Source organism: Mobula hypostoma, chromosome 8, assembly GCF_963921235.1.
Source record: "Mobula hypostoma chromosome 8, sMobHyp1.1, whole genome shotgun sequence".
Classification (NCBI taxonomy): domain Eukaryota; kingdom Metazoa; phylum Chordata; class Chondrichthyes; order Myliobatiformes; family Myliobatidae; genus Mobula; species Mobula hypostoma.
Window position 1 is genome coordinate 78,073,577 of NC_086104.1, and position 22,306 is coordinate 78,095,882.

The window sequence follows — 22,306 nt, forward strand, 5'->3', positions numbered from 1 at the left end:
TGAGATTGCAAAGGGAGTTGGAAAAAGCATGTAGTAAGAGTAACCTCACAATTGTATTGGGGGACTTCAATATGCAAGGAGATAATGCTTAAGCTTTATAAGATGCTTAAAAAAAGAGTAAAAGGGAGTTGAGAGTTGATATTGGACCCCTGAAAAATTATGCTAGTGAGGTTGTAATGGGGGACAAGAAATAGCAGATGAACTTAATGAATACTTTGCATCTGTCTTCACTGCGAAAGACACTAGCAGTCTGCCAGAGATCCATAAGCTTCAGGGAGCAGGAGTGAGTGCCATTGCCAATGGAAAAAGTACCAGGCAAACTGAAAGGTCTTAAGGTTGATAAGTCACCTGGACCAGATAGACTACATCCCTGAGTCCTAAGAGAAGTTGCTGAAGAGATAACGGATGCATTGGTCATGATCTTTCAAGAATCACTTGATTCTGGCATGATCCCGGAGGACTGGAATATTGCAAATGTCACTTCACTCTTTAAGAAGCAAAAGAAAGGAAATTGTAGGCCAGTTAGTCTAATTTCAGTGGTCGGGAAAGTGTTAAGAGTCTATTATTAAGAATGAGGTTTCGGGGTACTTGGAGACTACTGATAAAATGAGTCAAGATCAGCATGGTTTCTGTCTAGGGAAATCTTGCCTGACAAATCTGTTAGAGTTCTTCGAGGAAGTATCCAGCAGGGTAGACAAAGGAGAGGCAGTGGATGTCATTTACTTAAATTTTCAAAGAGCATTTTATAATGCGTCACAGGAAAGGAACTGGCATGGATAGAGGAATGGCTGACAGGCAGGAGACAGTGAGTGGGAATAAAGGGGGCCTTTTCTGGTTGGCTGCCAGTGACTAGTGGTGTTCCTCAGCAGCCAGTATTGGGACCCATACTTTTCACATTACTTATCGATGATTTAGATAATGGAATTGATGGCTTTGTGGCAAAGTTTGCGGATGATACAGAGATAGATGACAGTGTAGGGAGTGCTGAGGAAGCAATGTAGTTGCAGCAGGACTTAGGCAAACTGGAAGAATCGGCAAAAAAGTGGCAGATGGAATACAATATTGGGAAATGCATGATAATGCATTTTGATAAAAAGAACAATAGTACAAACTATTAACTAAATGGGGAAAAAATTCAAACATCAGAATGAAGAGGAACTTAGAAGTCCTCGTGCAAGACTCCCAGAGATTTAACTTACAGGTTGAGTCTATGGTAAAGAAGGCAAATACAATCATGGTATTTATTTCAAGGGTAATCAATTATAAAAGCAAGGAGATAATGCTTAAGCTTTATAAGACACTAGACAGGCTGCACTTGGAGTATTGTCAACAGTTTTGGGTCCCTTATCTCAGAAAGGGTTTATTGTCATTGGAGAGTGTCCCAGAGGATGTTCATGAGGATGGTTCCAGGATAAAGGGGTTAACATATGGGGAGCATTTGGCAGCTTTGGGCCTGTACTCACTGGAATTTAGCAGAATGCAGGGGGATCTCATTGAAACCGACTGAATGTTGAAAGGACTAGATAAGGTGGATGTGGAGAGGATGTTCCTATGGTGGGGGTATCCAGAACCAGAGAGCACAGCCTCAAAATTGAGGCAAACACGAGGAAATCTGCAAAATTGAGGGCAACCTTTTAGTACAGAGGTAAGGAAGAAATTTTTTAGCCAGACAGTAGAGAATTTGTGAAATACTCTACCACAGACTGCGTTGGATGCCAAGTCCATGGGTATTTTCAAAGTGGAAGACGATAGTTTCCTGATTGGTCGTGGCATTCATGGATATAGTGAGAAAGCAGGTGTAAGGGGTTGAGTGGGGTCCTGGGTCAGCCAGGATAGAATGGCAGAGCAGACTCGATGGGCTGAATGGCCTCATTCTGCTCCTATGTCTTATAGTCTAAGGAAACTTGATGATCATGGGGGGAGGGGCAGGGAGTAATTTTGTTATGTGCAACTAATTTTGGAAACTCTAGTACACTGATAAACATGGACTATTTGAAATTGTCTCAGGGACCCCCAGACTTTGAAGCCTATGATGTATACTGATGGAAAATTGCAGAAATACAGAGCACTCCAAGGATACGAACAAAATATTCAGTGGTCTAAATGAAAGATATAGGAAGTCAATGAGGACAATGGAACTGAATATTAGGAAGGAGTACAATGGATGGTCCATTTTAAAACCTTTTTTGCTGACTGTGACCAAAGACAACCTCATAATCTTGTCTTTTCCATTCGTAGATATTTTTTCTAAGGTGTCAAAACTTTACAATCCACAGTTGCAATCAATTTGATAGTGAAAAGCATAGCCTTAGCAATGCAAATTAAACAGAACAACTCATCAGTGACTATTCTGAAATAGCACTGTCACCAGCATGGATGTGATGGGCTGGGTGGCCTCGTTCCGTGCTATAAACCTCCAGGCTATTTAACTGAGAAATCCAAAACCAAAATTCATCAGCAGCTGTGTGCAGACCTGAAACCCCCAAAAGGGGATTTTCTAAATTGTACACTGACATTAACTATCAATAGCTTCTGAGAAAGACAGGTATAATGGAAACTCACTACACAAACGATGTTAGTCAACTGCCTGATGGGTGTCTCACTCTCATTTTAATGAATTGCAACTGCCCAGACAATCACCTGCTATGTGTATTTAAAAGTCTTTACAGTCTGTGGGAACAATGTGCAGAACAAAGAGATTCAACTACTGATGCAGAATGTTGTAAATCTATAAGCAATTTTGCACTTATTACAGAAAGGAATAGCATAAGATAATGAGCAGATTATAAAATAATGGTTGAATCTTACTTCTGTTCAACCACCATCACTAATCGTGATCAGATCTATTTCCCAAAATCATTAATCGTCCCAAATTATTTTTGATTTATTACTTTTATTTATCCTGCGATGTTAAAACTAAAAGGATGTTTATTTTATCAGATGACTTATATAACACATCTTTGTTTAATAAAACTATATGGAATGAAATAGTAACATTGTTTAGTCTTTGTCCTGCTATGAGAAAATATTACTAACCATCACCACATTCAAATGCACATTTATTATTTTTGTTGTAGTTATAAAGAACACCAGATTTTCTCTATACTCATTGTATTCCCTAATTCACGATACAAAATATGATTATAATATAGGATCTTATTTAAACACAAAAAAATTCTACAGATGCTGGAAATCCAAAGCAACACACACAAAATGCTGGAGGAACTCAGCAGTTCAGGCGGCATCTACGGAAATGAACAGACAACGTTTTGGGCCAACAGCCCTCTTCAGGAGGAAAGGAAGGGAGAAGATGCCAGAATAAAAAAGTAGGGGGAGGGGAAGGAGGCTAGAGGGTAAGAAAGGTGAGAGGCTGGAAAAAAAGGAATTGGATGGGAGAGGAGAGTCAACCATAGTAGAAAGAGAAGGAGGAAGGGACCCAGGGGGAGGTGAGAGGCAGGTGAGGGCAGAGTGGGGAAGCAGGGGGGAGGGGGATGGAATTTTTTTTTAACCAGAAGGAGAAATCAATGTTCATGCCATCACAAAAACGAAAAAATCTGCAGATGCTGGAAATCCAAGCAACACACACAAAATGCTGGAGGAACTCAGCAGGCCAGGCAGCATCTTTCGAAAAAAGGCCCAAAATATCGACTGTACTTTTTTTCAATAGATGTTACTGGCCTGTGAGTTCCTCCGGTATTTTGTGTGTGTTTCATGCCATCAGGTTGGAGACTACTCAGACAGAATACTAGGTATTGCTCGTCCACCCTGAGGGTGGCCTCACTATACCACAAGAGGAGGCTATGGACCAACACGTTGGAACAGAAATGGGAATCAAATTAAAATGTTTGGCCACCAGGAAGTTCTGCTTTTGGTGGACGGAGCAGAGGTGCTCGATGAAGCAGTCTCCTTATTTACAGTGGGTCTCACCAGTGCAGAGGAGGCCACATTGGGAGCACTGGACACAATAGATGACCCTGAATGGAGGTGAGGGAGTAGGTGAACGGGCATGTGTAACACTTTGGCTACTTGCAGGGATAGGTGCTGGGAGGGAGATCCATGGGGAGGGACGAGTGGACAAGTGAATCACACAGGGAGCAATCCCTGCAGAAAGCAGAGAGGATGAGGTGGTAAAGATATGTTTGGTAGTAGGATCTCTTTGGAGATGGTGGAAGTTGTGGAAAATGATATGTTGGATGCAAACACTCAAGAGCTGGTAGGTACGGACAAAAGGAACTCTGTCACTGTTAAGGCAGCAGAAAGATGGAATGAGTGCAGTGTTTGGGAAATGGAGGAGATGTGGGTGAGGGCAGCATCAATGGCAGAGGAAGGGAAACCTATTCTTTGAAGAATGTGAACATCTCTGATGTTGATAAAAAGCCCCATCATCAGAACAGATGTAGAGGAGACGAAGGAACTGAGAAAAAGAAATAGTATTTTTACAAGAGTCAGGGTGGAAAGAGATATAGTCAAGATAACCATGGGAATCAGTGGGTTTATAAAAGCTTTCAGTCAACAGATTGTCTCCAAAGATGGAGACAGAGATCAAGCAAGGGGAGGGAGGTGTCAGAAATGGACCATGAGTTAGTCCTGACGAAGGGTCTCGGCCTGAAACGTCGACTGTGCCTCTTCCTATAGATGTTGCTTGGCCTGCTGCGTTCACCAGCAACTTTGATGTATGTTGCTTGAATTTCCAGCATCTGCAGTATTCCTGTTGTTTCCATGAGTTTAAGGGTAGGTTGGAAGTTGGAGGCAAAGTTGATAAGATTCATCAGCTCAGCATTGGGTACATGAAGCAGCACCAATGTGGTCATCAATGCAGCGCAGGAAAAGTTGGGGAGCATTACCGTGACAGCTTGGAACATAGATTGTTCTACATAGCCAACAAAAAAGCAGGCATAGCTGGGGCCCATGCAGGTGCCCATGGTTACCCCTCAAGTCTGGAGAAAGTGGGAGGAGCCAAAGGGAAAATTGTTGAGGGTGAGGACCAGTTCTGCCAGATGGAGGGGGGTTGTGATGGAGGGGAACCAGTTGTGTTTTTTTATTGAGAAAGAAGCAGAGAGCTTTAAGCCCTTCTTTATGTGGGGTAAGTGTATAAAGACTGGACATCCATGGTGAAAATTAGGTGGTCAGGCTAGGAAATTGAAAGTTAGTGAGCAGATCAAGAGGCATGAGAAGTGTCAAGGATGTAGGCAGAAGGGACTGAATCAAGGGGGATAGAATGGAGTCGAGGTATGAGGACACAAGTTCAATGGGGCAGGAGCAGGCAGAAACAATGGGCCTACCCTGATAGTCAGGTTTGTGGATCATGGGTAGGAGGTAGAAGCAAGCGGAGTGAGGTAAGGGAACTTTGAGTCTGGTGGCAGTGGACGGGATCTTATATACCTTCATTTTTCCTTAACTTTTATTCAATTATATGACTAGTCTGAATTTTTGATATATTGGGGAAGTCCAGAACGAGGGGTCACAGTTTGAGGATAAAGGGGAAGTCTTTTAGGACCGAGATTAGGAAAAACTTCTTCACACAAAGAGTGGTGAACCTGTGGAATTCTCTGTCACAGGAAACAGTTGAGACCAGTTCATTGGCTATATTTAAGAGGGAGTTAGATATGGCCCTTGTGGCTAAAGGGATCAGGGGTATGGAGGGAAGGCTGGTGCAGGGTTCTGAGTTGAATGATCAGCCATGATCATACTGAATGGCGGTGCAGGCTCGAAGGGCCGAATGGCCCACTCCTGCACCTATTTTCTATGTTTTTACAAATGTTCCTTTCTGTTCCCTCCTTTCTTATCTCTTACCCATCACAACACACTCCAGACTATATTCCATGTCTCTGTACCTGCCACCCATGGGGTATTGACCAAAAACACTGAACTCAGCTTCTCTCTTCAAAAATGCTTTGTGACCTGCTGAAAATCTTCAGCAATGTTAGCATGTTTGACCATGCAGAACTTTGTAATATAGTCATTCAAGTTGCTCTACAAATGCACGTTTTTCATTTTCTTTTTTTCTCTCCTTTTATGCTTCTTTCATTTTTTTCACTTTCTTTCTCTCCTTCCCTATATCTATTACTCAATCAATCTTTTATTTATTGAATAGTAAATGACAGCGGAAAACAAATGTCCTACCAGTTCTCAAAATAAGGCAAATACAGCCCGATTTAATCTAAGAAATTGACTTAAGGAAAATCATCTTGTCTGCTTCATTCATAAGAACACAAAGCAAGTTTGGAGATTTTTTTTGAGTTAGGTTCATGACTAGGTCAAATTCATTTAATTATTTACTGGCTGTGAAGTAGTATTGCAGCTTTAAAATATTCCTACTTTGCACAGTGCTTGTTAATTCATATGACACATTTTGCCATGTGACTCAAAGGATTTCTCTGTCAGTGCCATCAACACCTTTGGGTTTATAACCTTATTTATAGTCCTGACTGATGAGGAGTTACAGTTTCACATCTGCGCTTGACATTCAGATCCATTAAGGCAAGAGAGTCTAGAACTAGCAGGTCAGGCCATTTTGAAGTGAAGTAATAAGGCATTCCTTTGCATGGTGGGTTATAACGGTTTAGAACTCCTTAATCTGGCGGGTCATGGGTGATGAATTATTAAGGTTATTTAACACCGAGATCAATAGATTTGTGAACACTGTAGGAATCCATGAAGGTACTGGCAGAGGGAAATAATATGTTAATCTAATATCTTATTTCTAAAGGCCAGAAATAGAAAAATGACACAGGAGATATGAGAGCTGGCTGGGATGTGGACTCCAGAGGTAGGATTATTCATGATGTTATATTATAGCAGAAAAGATTTGATGAGCAACATGACCCACTACACCTTCTAATTCTTATGAGTTTTAGATTTTCTGCATTTAGTATGGGACAAGGTTTGATTTTATAATTGGTACTACTTCATAGTTTTTCTTGTCCTTCACCACAACATTGCTTTCATAGGTGAGCAAGTACCATTACATTCATCCATAGGAGAAGGAAATGCAGATCACTTGAGTCAGGGAGAGAACTAGTGGAGACGTTTCAAAGATTTTCTCAGAGTGGCACTGAAGCTCTGTGCCTTTTTTCTGTCTTGAGCCTTTAGAAATGATAGCAGCCTCCTGATTACATGGGAACAGAATTAAACTTCAGCATGGAGGCATTTAAGAGATACTTAGCAGACACATGAAAGCACAGGGAGTGGAACGACATGAAACACATGCAACTCAAGAAATGCTGAAGGACATCAGCAGGTCGGGCAGCAGCTACAGAGAGGAAGAAACAGTCAACGTTTCAGGCTGAGATTCTTCATTGGTCCTGATGAAGGTCTCAGTCCAAAACATCAAGTGTTTATTCCTCTCCATAGATGCTGTCTGACCTATTGAGTTCCTCCAGCATTTTGTATGCGTTGCTCTGGATTTCCAGCATCTGCTGAATGAAGCACATGCAGGCAAGTAGATATGGTTGAATTTGCCATTATGTTGACCATATCAAGGCTGAAGGGCCCGTTCCTGTACATTACTATTTTATGTTCTCTCTTCTGTCCCATGTAATACAAAACTCAATCGTGTTAAGTTGCTTTAACAAAATGTGGAATATAATCATCCTCATGAATGATAAGTTACAACTTACTTATCTTGCCAGGACTAACACGTATCAGTTCTCTCAGCCAGGATCTTCAGAAATGGGGGATTCCTATGGATAACTAATCATTAAACCTAATTCTTTTTAAAGCTGCAACATTGCAATGGAGAAACATGCACCTTCTACACTATTCCCTCTCCTGTGATTAGTTACAAGTGAGCAGGAGAAGATGGTGGTGACAGGAATGGCAGTGGACAGTCTGCTTTTGAGGGTGAGGGGCCTCTCTAAGATCTGCTTGGCTGGGCAATGATACTTTACCCCGAGATACTGGAGGAAAAGCAGGTTAACTGAGCAGCAACGGCAGACAGCAAATAGGTTGCATTGGGCGTGATTCAGTTTGATACCCAGATTCCCCTCACACCACAGTCTGCATGCTCATCACGCCAACGCCAGCCTGGGATCTCTACTGGGGAAGGTATGACCTATACAAACAGGACAGGCTAAACCTGAGCCTGAGGGGGACCACTATCCTTGTGGACAACTTTGCTCGAGCTGTTGGAGAGGGCTTAATCTAATTGGGTGGGTGGGGGAGTGAGAACTGGAGTGATAGGGGTGAGGATGGGGCAGATGGTATACAAGTTGCATTGCATGGAGAGACTGTGAAGAAGGACAAGTGGAAGTTAGGGCAAAATTGCAGTCAGGGGTAAAATCGAAAAATACAGGATTGAAGATGTTATATCTGAATGCACACAGTATATGGAGTAAGTATATGGAATGATCTTGCATTGCAGTTAGAGATTGGCAGGTATGACGTTGTGGGCACCCCTGAGTCGTGGCTGAAAGAAGATCATAGTTGGGAGATTAACATCCAAGGATACACCTTGTATCGAAAGGATGGGCAGGTGGGCACAGGGAATGGGGTTCATAAAAAAAATGAAATCAAATCTTTAGAAAGAGGTGATATAGGATGGGAATTCTTGTGGGGAGAGTTAAGGAACTGTAAGGATAAGAAGACCCTTATGGGAGTTACATGCAGGTCTCTGAACAGGAGCCAGTATGTGGGATATAAATTACAATGGGAAATAGAAAAGGCATGTCAAAAGGGCAATGTTACGATAGACATGAGGGATTTCAATATGCAGGTAGATTGGGAAAATCAGGTTGGTGCTAGATCCCAAGAGAGGGAATTTGTAGAATGCCTATGAGGTAGCTTTTTAGAGCTGCTTGTGGTTGAGCCCATTAAGGGAAAGGCAATTTTGGATGGGCTGTTGTGTAATGAACCAGTTTCGATTGGGGAACTTAAAGGAAATGAAGCCTTGGGAGGCAGTGATCATAATATGATAGAATTCAACCAGCAGTTTGAGAGGGACAAAATAAAATCAGATGTATCAGTATTTCAATGGAGTAAGGGGAATTACAGGGGCCTGAGAGAGGAGCTGGCCGAAGTTGATTGGAATGGGACGCTACCAGGGATGACAGCAGAACAGCAATGACTGGACTTTCTGGGGGCAATTCAGAAGGCACGGGATAGATACATCCCAATGACGAAGAAGTATTCTAAAGGGAGGATGAGGCAGACAAGGGAAGTCAAAGACAACATAAAAACAAATGACAGGGCATATAATAGAGCAAATATTAGTGGGAAGTTAAAGACTTGGGAGGCTTTTAAAAACCAACAGAAGGCAACGAACAAAACCATAAGGAGGGAAATATGAAATATGAAGCTAAGCTGGACAATAATATAAAAGAGTAGAACAAAAGTTCTTTCAGGCATATAAAGAGTAAAAGAGTGGATATCAGACCACTGGAAAATAATGCTGGAGGGGTAGTAATGAGGACAGAGAAATGACAGATAAACTTGATAAGATTTTGCATCAGTCTTCATTATGGAAGACACGAGCAGTATGCCAGAACAGTGTGGGGGGGGGGGGCGGCAGAAGTGAGAGTGGTTGCTATTACTAAGGAGGAGGTGCTTGGGAAGCTGAAAGGACTGAAGGTAGGTAAGTCACCTGGACCAGATGCACTACATTCCAGGCTTCTGAAGGAGGTGGCTGAAGAGATCGTGGAGGCATTAGTGATGCTCTTTCAAGAATCACTAGATTCTGGAATGGTTCTGGAGGACTGGAACATTGGATATGTCACTCCACTCTTTAGGAAGGGAGGGAGGCAGAAGAAAGTAAATTATAGTCCAGTTTACCTGACTTCAGCAGTTGGGAAGATGTTGGAGTTTATTATTGAGGATGAGATTTCAGGGCACTAGGAGGCACATGATAAACTAGGCCTAAGTCAGCAAAGTCTCCTGAAAGGTAATCTCACCTGACAAACTTGATGGGATTCTTTGAGCAAGGAAGAGGCAAGACAGACAGAGGAGAGTCAACAAATGTTGTTTACTTGGATTTTCAGAACTCTGTTCAAGATAAGAGTTTAACTGAACCTGGGTCACTGATATTGTAAAGTGTGGTGCAAAGCATGTGGGCATGTGGCCAAGTGGTTAAGGCATTGGACTAGTGACCTGAAGTTCGAGCCCCAGCCGAGGTGACGTGTTGTGTCCTTAAGCAGGGCACCTAATCACACATTGCTCTGCGATGACACTGGTGCCAAGCTCTATGGGTCCTAATGCCCTTCCCTTGGACAACATTGGTGTTGTGGAGAGGGGAGACTTGCAGCATGGGCAACTGCTGGTCTTCCATATAACCTTGCCCAGGCCTGCATCCTGGAGAGTAAAGACTTTCCAAGCGCAGATCCATGGTCTCGCAAGATTAACGGATGGTGCAAAGCACTACATTATCATGCAGTACATACTAGCATGGATAGCAGCTTGGCCGATGGGCAAGAGTGGAAATAAGGGTGTCTTTTCTGTTTGGTTTCCAGTGACTAGAGGTGTTCTGCAGCTGTCCATATTGGGACCATTTCTTTTCACATTAAATGTTAACGAATTGAATGACAGAATTGATGGTTTTCAAGATTGCAGACGATACAAAGAGAGGTGGAAGGGGAGCTGGTGTTGAGGAAGCAGGAGTCTGCAGGAGGACTTAGACAGATTGAGAGAATGGGCAAAGTAATGACAGGTGTACTATTATTCTGTTTATTTGTTAAGATACACTGCGGCGAAGGCACTTCCAACACTTTGAGCAGCTCTGCCCAGTATCACTCGAGTTAGACCTAGCCTGATCACAGAACAATTTACAATGGCCAATTAACTTGCCAACCAGCATGTGAGAGGTAACCTGAACTCCCGGAGAAAACCCCCGCTGTCATAGGAAGAATGTACAAACTCCTTACGGACAGTCAGGAACTGAACCTGGGTCACTAATATTCTAAAGTGTGGTGTGAAGCACTACATTATCATGCCACCCCAGGGAAGTGTATGGTCATGCACTTTGGAAGAAGGAATAAAGGCATAGACTATTTTCTAAATGGGGAGAAAATTCAAATATCAAAGATGTAAAGGGACTTGGGAATCTATGTGCAGGATTCTCTAAAGGTTAACTTGCAGGTTGAGTCTGTGGTAAGGAAGGCAAATGCAATGATAGCATTCATTTCAACAGGACTAGAATATAAAAGCAAGGATGAGATACTGAATTTATATATGGCATTGGTCCGACTGCACTTGAGGTATTGTGAGCAGTTTAGGGACCCTAACTAAAAAAATGTGTTGGCATTGGAGAGAGTCCAGAGGAGGTTTACTAGAATGATTCTGAGAATGAAAGGGTTAATGTATGAGAAGAATTTGATGGCTCTGGGCTGTACTCACTGGAATTTAGAACAATGAGGAGGGATCTCATTGAAGCCTATTGAATATTGAAAGGCTTTGACAGAGTGGATATGGAGAGCATGTTTCCTATAGTGGATGAGTCTAGGATCAGAGGGCACAGACTCAGAATAGAAGGACGTCCATTTAGAACAGATTTCTAAAGGACTTAGAAGGAATTTCTTTAGTCAGTGGATACTGAATCTGGGGATTCCTTTGCCATGGATGGCTGTTGAGGCCAAGTCATTGAGTATACTTAAAGCAGAAGTTGATAGGCTCTTGGTTAGTTAGGACGCCAAAGGTTAGAAAGAGAAGACAGGAGAATGGGGTTGAGAGGGATAATAAATCACACATGATTGAATAGAGAAGCAAACGGATGGGCCGAATGGTCTTATCCTGCTCCTATGTCTTATGGTCTTATGGGTCCAATTATATAGGGTCAGCCATCTTGGACCTCAGGCCACCCTAGTAGGAAGGATGTTTCGTGGTGTTGTCACACATCCATCAAAGCTGTCAAGGCTTAGTAAGATTTTAACGCAAACAACAGGAATTCTGCAGATGCTGGAAATTCAAGCAACACACATCAAAGTTGCTGGTGAATGCAGCAGGCCAAGCAGCATCTATAGGAAGAGGTGCAGTCGACGTTTCAGGCCGAGACCCTTCGTCAGGACTAACTGAAGGAAGAGTGAGTAAGGGATTTGAAAGCTGGAGGGGGAGGGGGAGATGCAAAATGATAGGAGAAGACAGGAGGGGGAGGGATGGAGCCGAGAGCTGGACAGGTGATAGGCAAAAGGGGATACGAGAGGATCATGGGACAGGAGGTCCGGGAAGAAAGACGGGGGGGGGGGATCCAGAGGATGGGCAAGACGTATATTCAGAGGGACAGAGGGAGAAAAAGGAGAGTGAGAGAAAGCAACATACATCAAAGTTGCTGGTGAACGCAGCAGGCCAAGCAGCATCTATAGGAAGAGGCGCAGTCGACGTTTCAGGCCGAGACCCTTCGTCAGGACACCCTGCTGCGTTCACCAGCAACTTTGATGTATGTTGCTTGAATTTCCAGCATCTGCAGAATTCCTGTTGTTTGAGTGAGAGAAAGAATGTGTGCATAAAAATGAGTAACAGCTGGGGTACGAGGGGGAGGTGGGGCCTAGCGGAAGTTAGAGAAGTCAATGTTCTAACTTCTCTAACTTCTGCTAGGTCCCACCTCCCCCTCGTACCCCAGCTGTTACTCATTTTTATGCACACATTCTTTCTCTCACTCTCCTTTTTCTCCCTCTGTCCCTCTGAATATACGTCTTGCCCATCCTCTGGGTCACCCCCCCCCGTCTTTCTTCCCGGACCTCCTGTCCCATGATCCTCTCGTATCCCCTTTTGCCTATCACCTGTCCAGCTCTCGGCTCTATCCCTCCCCCTCCTGTCTTCTCCTATCATTTTGCATCTCCCCCTCCCCCTCCAGCTTTCAAATCCCTTACTCACTCTTCCTTCAGTTAGTCCTGACGAAGGGTCTCGGCCTGAAACGTCGACTGCACCTCTTCCTATAGATGCTGCTTGGCCTGCTGCGTTCACCAGCAACTTTGATGTGTGAAGGCTTAGTAAGAATTTTTTAAAGTCTCTGATATTAAAGTTGTTTAAACTATTAAAATTATGAATTAATATCATAGTTATTAAATACATTAACACATTATTAAACAGTTAAAACTTCATAAAAAGTTAAAAACAAAACTTAAATTTCCCTCCTCAAGCTCTAGATTTACAGGACTGCTCACATCAGGATGTACTGTACTTGCCTCTGAGTTTTATTGTTGCTGCTGCAAGTGGTGACAAAGTCAAGTGCAGGGCAACAAAGGACTTGTATGATTAAGAACCCCTTCCATCACTAAGAGCCCCCACCAGTATAGAGACTAAACTCTTAGCAGAGAACAAGTCCTTTAATTTATTGTAGTTTTTCCTTGTTTTCATGAGGCTATTGTAGAGGTAGTCTTGACTGTCTTTCAGTGGCTGGTTCCAGGCTAACCAACAATGGTTCAAAACGTTTTTGAAATATCCCTCCAACTGAGTTTTCAACATGAGCTAACAGATAAGCAGACTGGTAGCTCTCCCAACACTTTCACATAATACAATGTTGACTCAGTTTTTTAACTCAAGGCTACTTGATCAGCTGAGTGCTTCCAGTTTTGGTTTTGGATTTCCAGTACCTGGAGTTTTTTTTTGCTTCAATTACCTTAATACGAGTACTTGATCTGGTCCATAAACCGTACAGTCTGTCGGGTTAAAATTCTACATTGTATTTCAGGAATGAGAAGGAGCAGAGGTCTTGGCAAGACTTATTTGGTCAGTGAAATGTTGTCCCCTACACATTAAAGTTTAAAACCCAACTATGCAACATTCCATACCAAAAGTATTCCACTTCTTTCTAAAATTTTATTTGAAATTACATCTTTATCATGTTTAATCAAAGAGAAAGAAAATGCTCGGCTTTTGATTAACTAGAAAATGGAAAAAATGTCATTTTGAGATGTAATATACAGAGTCACAATACCATACAATATCTGGTAGATTGATGATTTGGTTATGGGTGCTACCAATCATACTCTTGCTGCAGGTGTAGCAGTTTAGAAGGTGGTGGTATGAATGGATGGTTGCATAATTGTCTATCTCTACCATCCCCTTCTTAAATCAAGCCTTCAGGAAATTCACACAAGTCTCCAGAAAAGAGAATAGACTCTTCAAAGCATTTAATAAAGCATTCTATAATCAAATATCACAACTCAATGATAGGTGGCAGAACAAAAAGTAAAAATCACTTAAAATTTTTTTTAAAATAGCATCTTTGGTCTGACTGCATCTGAGGTTACGGCTGCAGATTTACACACTGATCTGCAATGAGGCCAATCTGTGTTAAAGCAGAGAATGGCATTGTGTTGAGTGTATTCAGCAACAATGCTAATGATTGACCAACTTTAGAATTAACAAGGCTTGAATCACATGCACACAAATGTAATCAGAAAGTAACAGTAAAGCTCAGCACTTTTGTCATTGCTGTGATGAAAGTTACAAAGGAAATTTAAGCCATGAATACAATGAAGTTCCAAGGCATGTACCAACATATTCTAGTGCTGCAATAGTCTAACTGTCTCAAATGTATGACAATGCAATCTATAACAACAGCTTCCATTAATATATCCTCAATTGGGATACACATTTCAAGGCTCTTTGTGGAGCTGAGGGAAAAAGGAATTCCCTAAATGGATGGTAATTATTAACGCTATGTGAGGGAAATTTAATGAAGAATTAAAGGGCTCAACCTTATGTCAATGATTTCAGGCCCATGAGTCTCAAAGTAGCCAAGTCTACAATCAGATGGCAATCAGTTGATGTCATGAATGGGCATTAACTTCAGCTGGGGTAGACTTGCTTGGTTAAAGGGAACAGCAAATACAACACAACAAGAATTATTGAATCTCCAGAGAAATAAAAAAAGTTTTTTTCCCAATGTCCTCCTGACCCCAGAACACTGTAATGTGCTTCACAAACAATGAAGTATTTTTTGAAATGTCTGTAATAAGATCTCGATTAATAATAACCGGCTCATCTACTGATCAGGATTAAATGTCAGCAAGGGTAAGGCCAAGTGCTCCTCTGGGCTTGCAAAAAAATATGAAAGGCTACACAAACTTCAGTTTAACGTTCCATCCAAAAGACATAACAAAAATGTTCACCATCACTATACCGAGGTGTTACCTAGTTTAAATGTTTAGGTCCCTGAAGAAGGAATTGAGTCCATAAATATCTTATTCAGAAATGAGTGCGTTCCTCATGTGTCAGAACAGACACCCAAGTACTCCTTCTCAAAGTGAATATTGGACTTAATGGAGATGCTTCTGGACCATTGTAATGGATTAGTGTAGCTATTCTGAGAGAATCTGTCCATATCTTCTGGCTATGATGCATAATATTATAAATGTGCTATTACATTCTATGTATAGAACTAGAATTTGCAGTTGTTTCAGGTACTTTCTATATTGTGTCAGTTAAGAAAAGTATGTTCAACAAAGTTAACTATTCTCCTCTTCCAATTATATAAAGGTGAGTATTAAGCTAATTGTGATGCAATATATTTTAGAGGTAGGAATTTAGTTTTCTATATTCAACTTGGGCATATTTACAGAGGGATGCAACTGATTGATATTTTAGTTTCAAACTAAATTAGGTCCTTATGAAGAGTTTCAGTCTGAATCATCAACTGTTTATTCATAGATGCTGCTTGATCTGCTGACTTCTTCCAGCATTTTGTATGTGTTGTTCTCAATTTCCAGCATCTGCAAAATCTCCAGTGTCTAAGTTATATAGAGAGCAAGAGAGCAGGAAAATAGATAATTAAATGATACCAAGGTTTAGGTATTTGTATAACCTGCAAAGATAATCAAGAGCACACTGCAACCTTCTCTGCTAAAGAACATTCAATGATAAAAGCAACCTTGATTTTTATAACTTCATGTGACCACAAATTTATCATTTTCTGCAGAATCCTACACACGTTAAAGAAACAAAGAAGTTGTCGGGACTAACGTAAGAAACTTACCAACTTTTAACAACTCAGCTAACTATTTTTCATCAGGTGGATAAACATAACTTTGACCCCTTATACTTATATGTATGTAAATCAGATGAGCTACTCCTGCTGTTGCATCTGTCTAACCTGACTCTTTCCTTAGTTTAAACCCCACCACCCATGGCACATCTCAATAAAGGTTCAAGATGTTCCTCATTTATATTGATCTCTCATGCTCCTGAACCTGCAATGTAAAGGTCACCCACCCTTCCTGAATAATGGGGCACATTTGGTGCTATGTGCCTTACAGTGACTGGGAAAGTCCAGGCACAGTGATGGCTTCTATTAGGCATGCCTCTCCTTCAATGTCGCAAAAACAAAGGAGCTGGGAGCAGATTACAGGAGGAATGGAGATGGGATAATCCCTATTGACATCAATGGATCTGGGATTCAGAGGGTAAACAGCTTCAAGTTCCTCAGCCTCCACATTACCAAGGACCTCTTTCACCTTAGACGGTTGAGGAAGTTTGATATGGGCCCCCAAATCCTAAGAACTTTCTACAGGGGCACAATTGAGAGCATCCTGACTGGCTGCATCACTGCCTGGTATGGGAACTGTACCTCCCTTAATTGCAGGACTCTGTAGAGAGTGGTGCGGACAGCCCAGTGCATCTATAGTTGTCAACTTCCCATGATTCAGGACAAGGACAGGCATGTAAAAAGGGCCCATAGGATCATTGGAGACCCAAGCCATCCCAACCACAATCTATTCCAGCTGCTGCCATCCGGGAAGCGGTACCACAGCATAAAAGCCAGGACCAACAGGGTCCGGGACACCTTCTTCCACCAGGCCATCAGAACTCACACTGACTTGAGTGTACTCTATATTACATTGACTGTTCTATTTATTAGTAATTATAATAATTTATATGATTGCATATTGCACATTTAGATGGAGACGTAACATAAAGATTTCTACTCCTCGTACGTGAGGGATGTAGGGTTCAATTCAATAGTGGCAAATTTTCAGTGTTTCCAAGGGGAGAGATCTCCAGCAAACATTTACCCTCACGCCCCTTCTTGTGCCAAAAGACGATGGGTAAACTTGTGCCAGGATCTTGCTATTCAGCAATACCAGCTTTAGCAGAAAATCAGCAGAATTCAATGGCATTTCTATATTTTGAAGTTATTTTGAATGAGTAGAATGACATTCACAAGAGCTTTATTAACATAACAACTGTTTTAACATGGAATATGCAGCTAAACAACTCATATCACACACAACATCCACGATATGACTTAGTGCCTTCTGTTTTCATTGTTTTGAACTGAAGCTGCCAATTTTGGCTTTTGAGTGTCAGTGTAAAATAAGGTGAATCAACAGCTTCCCTGTTTTTTTAATACACAAATGCACAGAATTAAAATGACACACCACAACTACCATTTCCCATCTTCTTTAAGTAGTTCACCATTTTTTAAAAATAAATGCTTTATTGATCAGAAAAAATATTTCAAAGCACAAGGTAAAAATTGAAACATTTCAATCTTACCTCCTTGTTCATCCAACATAACCAAAGTCCTGATTCCAGCATCCTTACTCTATTCATCAAACAATCAGAACAAAGAGGAGAAAAGGAGAGAAAATCAGTTAGAAAACCAGGTTAAAATAAAAGTTTCCAAAGAATGCCACAAAGAAAATAAATGAAATCAAGGTCAGTTTGCAGTTGGAGTGCAGAAATTACTGAAGCACTACACTACAGCTGAAACACATATAACGTTATTTCATATTATATAACTGCAGTTATTATAAATTCGTGACACTATGACTTCATAACCAAGTTATCAGACTCACAGAGATAAAGAAACATTGCAGCAGGAGCAATTACTGGCAATGTATGACAGTGGATTGAGTTCAAGAGTTGTGAGGTAACTCAGCATGTACGTAGACATTAACAAATTTAGTCTTTCTCATGCATTTAGAGAGTCTAATTGCTATTGAATTCATGCTGGGATCAAAAAAGCATCCAAATGAAAATGATCCCTAAACCATATTAGAATTCAAAATGTACGTAGAGCAGCAGCTAATGTTTCAAGAGTAATTTATTCCAGAATCATACCTCCTGTCACAACAGATTATGCCATCCAATCAGTTCTTCATCTGCACCCCCTGCCAATCTTCAGGTATTTATCAACATTTATTGGCTCAAATATTCCTGAGTCAAGGTAGGGAATGGTTGGATTATTCCTTGAAGAATGGCAGAAGCATCTGTGAGCAATCCTACATCGAGTACTGTAGTCTTGTAGATTTTCAAATTTCCAGACATCTGTGCTGCACAGAAGTCAGGAATTTCCTCAGTATTGTGAAGGTAAGTCCTGGTATTTCTACTGAAAATTACTTACATTTGGCAGAATTTTCAGGTCATGATTGCATCTATTTCCAGAGCCCTTTCAGGCAGTGCTCTCCAGATCATGACAAAAAAGTCTATTAAACATAACTCCTCATACTCTCTGCCTTTTTGTCATTTCCATTAAACCCATGTCATCTGCTTAACAATTCCTCCAACTCTGGAAGCATTTTCACCTCTATAAAAGCTTTCAATAATTTAGAGCTTACTTTCTCAAGGCTTGTTCAAACTGAAAGCCTGCAACATGATTGATCAATGTCAAACTTTTGGGATTGTTATTTAAAACTACATATCAGTAAGCATTGCCTTAGATCGTTTAATAGTTTGCATTAAAATGAAATCTGACAGCACTGAAGATTATTTCAAGTTGCATGAGCTGATTTCTAAGAGCACATGTTGCTTCTGAACAAATTAAGACGACATGCAGAGAGCTAATTGGTACATATTAAAATTAGCATATATACTCAGGATTTTACAAACTTAAGCATACAATCTGGATCCATTTTCAATTGACCCAGGTGCTTTCTTACACAATTCACCTTAACATGACTGAGAATATTCTGGCATCAATTTGCATCAAACATGTCTTCCATTGCTGGTAGAAACTACAACTTTTGGGTGCAACCTAGGACCCTCGTTGATCATTCACAGAAATATAACATCAATGCTATGACATTGGTGTCATGTACACAACATTAATCAGTTTTGAACAGATATTGGACATAACATCAATTGTCCATTCACTGTTCACATCTGCTTTGTACTAATCGAATTTGAAATTAATTGTGATTTTTATAAGTGACCTGGATGAAGAAGTAGAAGGGAGAGTTTGTAAGTTTGCTGATGACACAAAGGTTGGGGGTGTTGTGAATAGTCTGCGGGGGTGGTGTCAGAGCTTACAGCAGGACATCGATAGGATGCCGAATTGGGCTGAGAAGTGGCATCTGGAGTTCAACCCAGATAAGTGTGGTAGTTCCTTTTGATAGGTCAAATTTGAAGGCAGAATATAAAATTAATATTAAGACTCTTGGCAGTGTGGAGGTTCAGAGAGATCTTGGGGTCCATGTTCATAGGATATTCAAAGCTGCTGTGCAGGTTGACAGTGTTGTTAAGAAGGTGTATGGTGTGTTGGAACTCATCAACCGTGGGATAGAGTTCAAGAGCTAGGAGGTAATGTTACAGTTATATAAGACCTTGGTCAGACCCTACTTGGAGTACTGTGTTCAGTTCTGGTCACCTCACTACAGGAGGGATGTGGATACAATAGCAAGAGTGCAGAGGAGACTTACAAGGATGTTGCCTGGATTGGAGGGCATACCTAATGAGAATAGGTTGAGTGAACTTGGCCTTTTCTCCTTGGAGCGAAGAAGGATGAGAAGTGACTTGATAGAGGTGATGAGAGGCATTGATCATGTGGATAGCCAGAAGCTTTTTCCCAGGGCTGAAATGGCTAACACGAGGGGACATAGTTTTAAGGTGCTGGAAGTAGGTCCAGAGGGGATATCAGGGGCAAATTTTTCCACACATAGATTGGTGGGTGCGTGGACTGCACTGCCAGTCAAGGTGGTAGAGGCGGATACAATAGTGTCTTTTCAGAGCCTCTTAGATAGGTACATGGAGCTTAGAAAAATAGAGGGCCATGCGCTAGGGAAATTCTAGGCAGTTTCTAGATAGGTTACATGGTGGGCACAACATTGTGGGCTGAAAAGCCTGTAATGTGCTGTACATTTCTATGTTCTGTATTTTTACTAAAACTTCAGGCCAAAGTATTGGAATTACTCTCAGCTGCTCTCTCAACTCTCAGAAGTGCACTGGCAATAAGCATGTCTAATCTGCACACAGTTTGAAAAATGGACTTTTACAGATCAGATTGATGATTAGTTTTAAATGCAAATTCATCTCCGTGACCTGCTCGTTAATAATTGCACATTAAATTACAGCTAAATGCTTTCCTTTCCAGAACAGTTCAATGCTATCTATTCATAGTGTAGAAATTACCCTTCTTTTCTTCGATGTAAGAACTTTCACATTTATGAACATGGAAATCTATTGGCTACGATGTAACCTTGTTCACTTAATTGGTCAAGATCTTTCTGAATTCAATCAATTTGTCTTAACCCCCATCTTCAAGCCACTTAACTCAGCGTCACATTTAATCTGATAATGTTATTATATAGTAAGTACCTCCTACATATTATTCATGAACAGTCGAACAGAAGCTTGAAAAGCTTTAATAGATTCATCGAAACCGGTTTCATTATCACTGATCTTTTGTGTTTTAATTACTTACTGCTTCCTCTTTCATTTTCAACCAATTTCCATCCTGTCCCCCTCTGCTGATGGCATTGTCTTGTTATTGTGGTAAGGCTCAACCTTGATGAAAGGATCATTGTTCTTGTGTAAATCAATATTTTATTTGTGAACTGTCTGTTTAACGATGGAGGACAGGACAGACAATTCTCATAGGAACCTCTGAAGGTACTTTAATATGTTAATCTTTCTAAACCAGGGTTCTGAAACCCACTTTTCTATTGCCAGGTTTTCAGTCATGACCAGAAATTGACCACGTTGCAAAATGCTTTCAAGAAGTATCTATTTTTATCTAAATTTTCAGAACCAACCACCATATTCACTTATTGTAAAAGCATACTGCACTGAGCTGACCGTTCTCTGTACTCACTGTACTCAAGAGTTTTCCTGTGAAACAGAGCAGAGACCAAGCAGTGACTAGGCCTCAGACAATGAACCCTGCCCCTATTTCATCCAGGTGGCCTTTTCATAGATTCCCGTTGTCAAAGGTCTTAAACTATTTAAGAATGCCCCTGACAGGCAGACATATAAATATAATTCAAGTAGGATTATGTAATAAAAATGTTAAAGAATACAATATTTTCAATTGAAATGTGTTGTAATATTCTTGCTGTCACTGAGTCCTTGGAGTTTAGAAGAATGAGGGGAGACCTCATAGAAACATTTCGAATGTTAAAAGGCATGGACAGAGTGGATGTGGCAAAGTTGTTTCCCATGATGGGGGAGTCTAGTACGAGAGGGCATGACTTAAGGATTGAAGGGCGCCCTTTCAGAACAGAAATGCGAAGAAATTTTTTTAGTCAGAGGGTGGAGAATCTATGGAATTTGTTGCCACAGGCAGCAGTGGAGGCCAAATCATTGGGTGTATTTAAGACAGAGATTGATAGGTATCTGAGTAGCCAGGGCATCAAAGGTTATGGTGAGAAGGCAGGGGAGTGGGACTAAGTAGGAGAATATGGATCAGCTCATGATAAAATGGCAGAGCAGACTCGATGGGCCAAATGGCCTACTTCTGCTTCTTTGTCTTATGGTCTTATGGTCTAATACTGGAACTCCCATCTAATCATATTGTGAGAGAACTTTGTCCACAAGATTTGCAAAAACTGTAGCTCACTATATCCTTCACAAAGACTATAAGAATGGATGGTAATTGTAGATCTGTCCATTGAAAAATACTAGCCTTTCTCTGACTCTAAAACCAGACATCCCACCTCTCCCGGAAATTCCAGGAGTCTCCCACATATTAATAGTAGCTCCCTGATGCCTGCAAATTATATACAATGTTACGGAAATCAATTTTTTTGAGAGTAAGCGGGAGAGCGCGAGAGAGAAAGCAAAAGAGAAAGCGCGAGAACGACCATGAGAGAGAGAGTGAGAGCGAGAGCAAGCAAGCGAGAGAGAGATAGAGAGAGAGAGGGAGAGAGTGCGAGAGCAACCGAGAGAGAGGGAGAGAAAGAGAGAGGGAGAGAAAGAGAGAGGGAGAGAAAGAGAGAGGGAGAGAAAGAGAGAGGGAGAGAAAGAGAGAGGGAGAGAGCACGAGAGCGACCCCGAGAGAGAGCGAGAGCAAGCAAGAGTGAGAGCAAGCAAGAGTGAGAGAGAGAGAGAGAGAGAGAGAGGGGGGGGGGTGGGAGAAAGACAGAGAGATAAAGAGAGAGAGATAGAGAGGGAGAGAACGCGAGAGCGAGCACAAGAAAGAACGAGCGAGAGAGAGAGCGCG

General features: G+C 41.3%; 1 protein-coding gene across 6 annotated transcripts in view; it reads right to left on the reverse strand.

Moving 5' to 3' along the window:
- Nucleotides 1–22,306, reverse strand: part of LOC134350662 (synaptosomal-associated protein 25) — a 161,076-nt gene that overhangs the window by 13,384 nt on the left and 125,386 nt on the right. For all 6 annotated transcript variants that reach the window (XM_063056161.1, XM_063056162.1, XM_063056159.1 and 3 more), the window contains exon 4: nt 17,425–17,473. In XM_063056161.1, the coding sequence (XP_062912231.1) occupies nt 17,425–17,473 (49 nt within the window). The remainder of the gene's footprint in view (nt 1–17,424; nt 17,474–22,306) is intronic.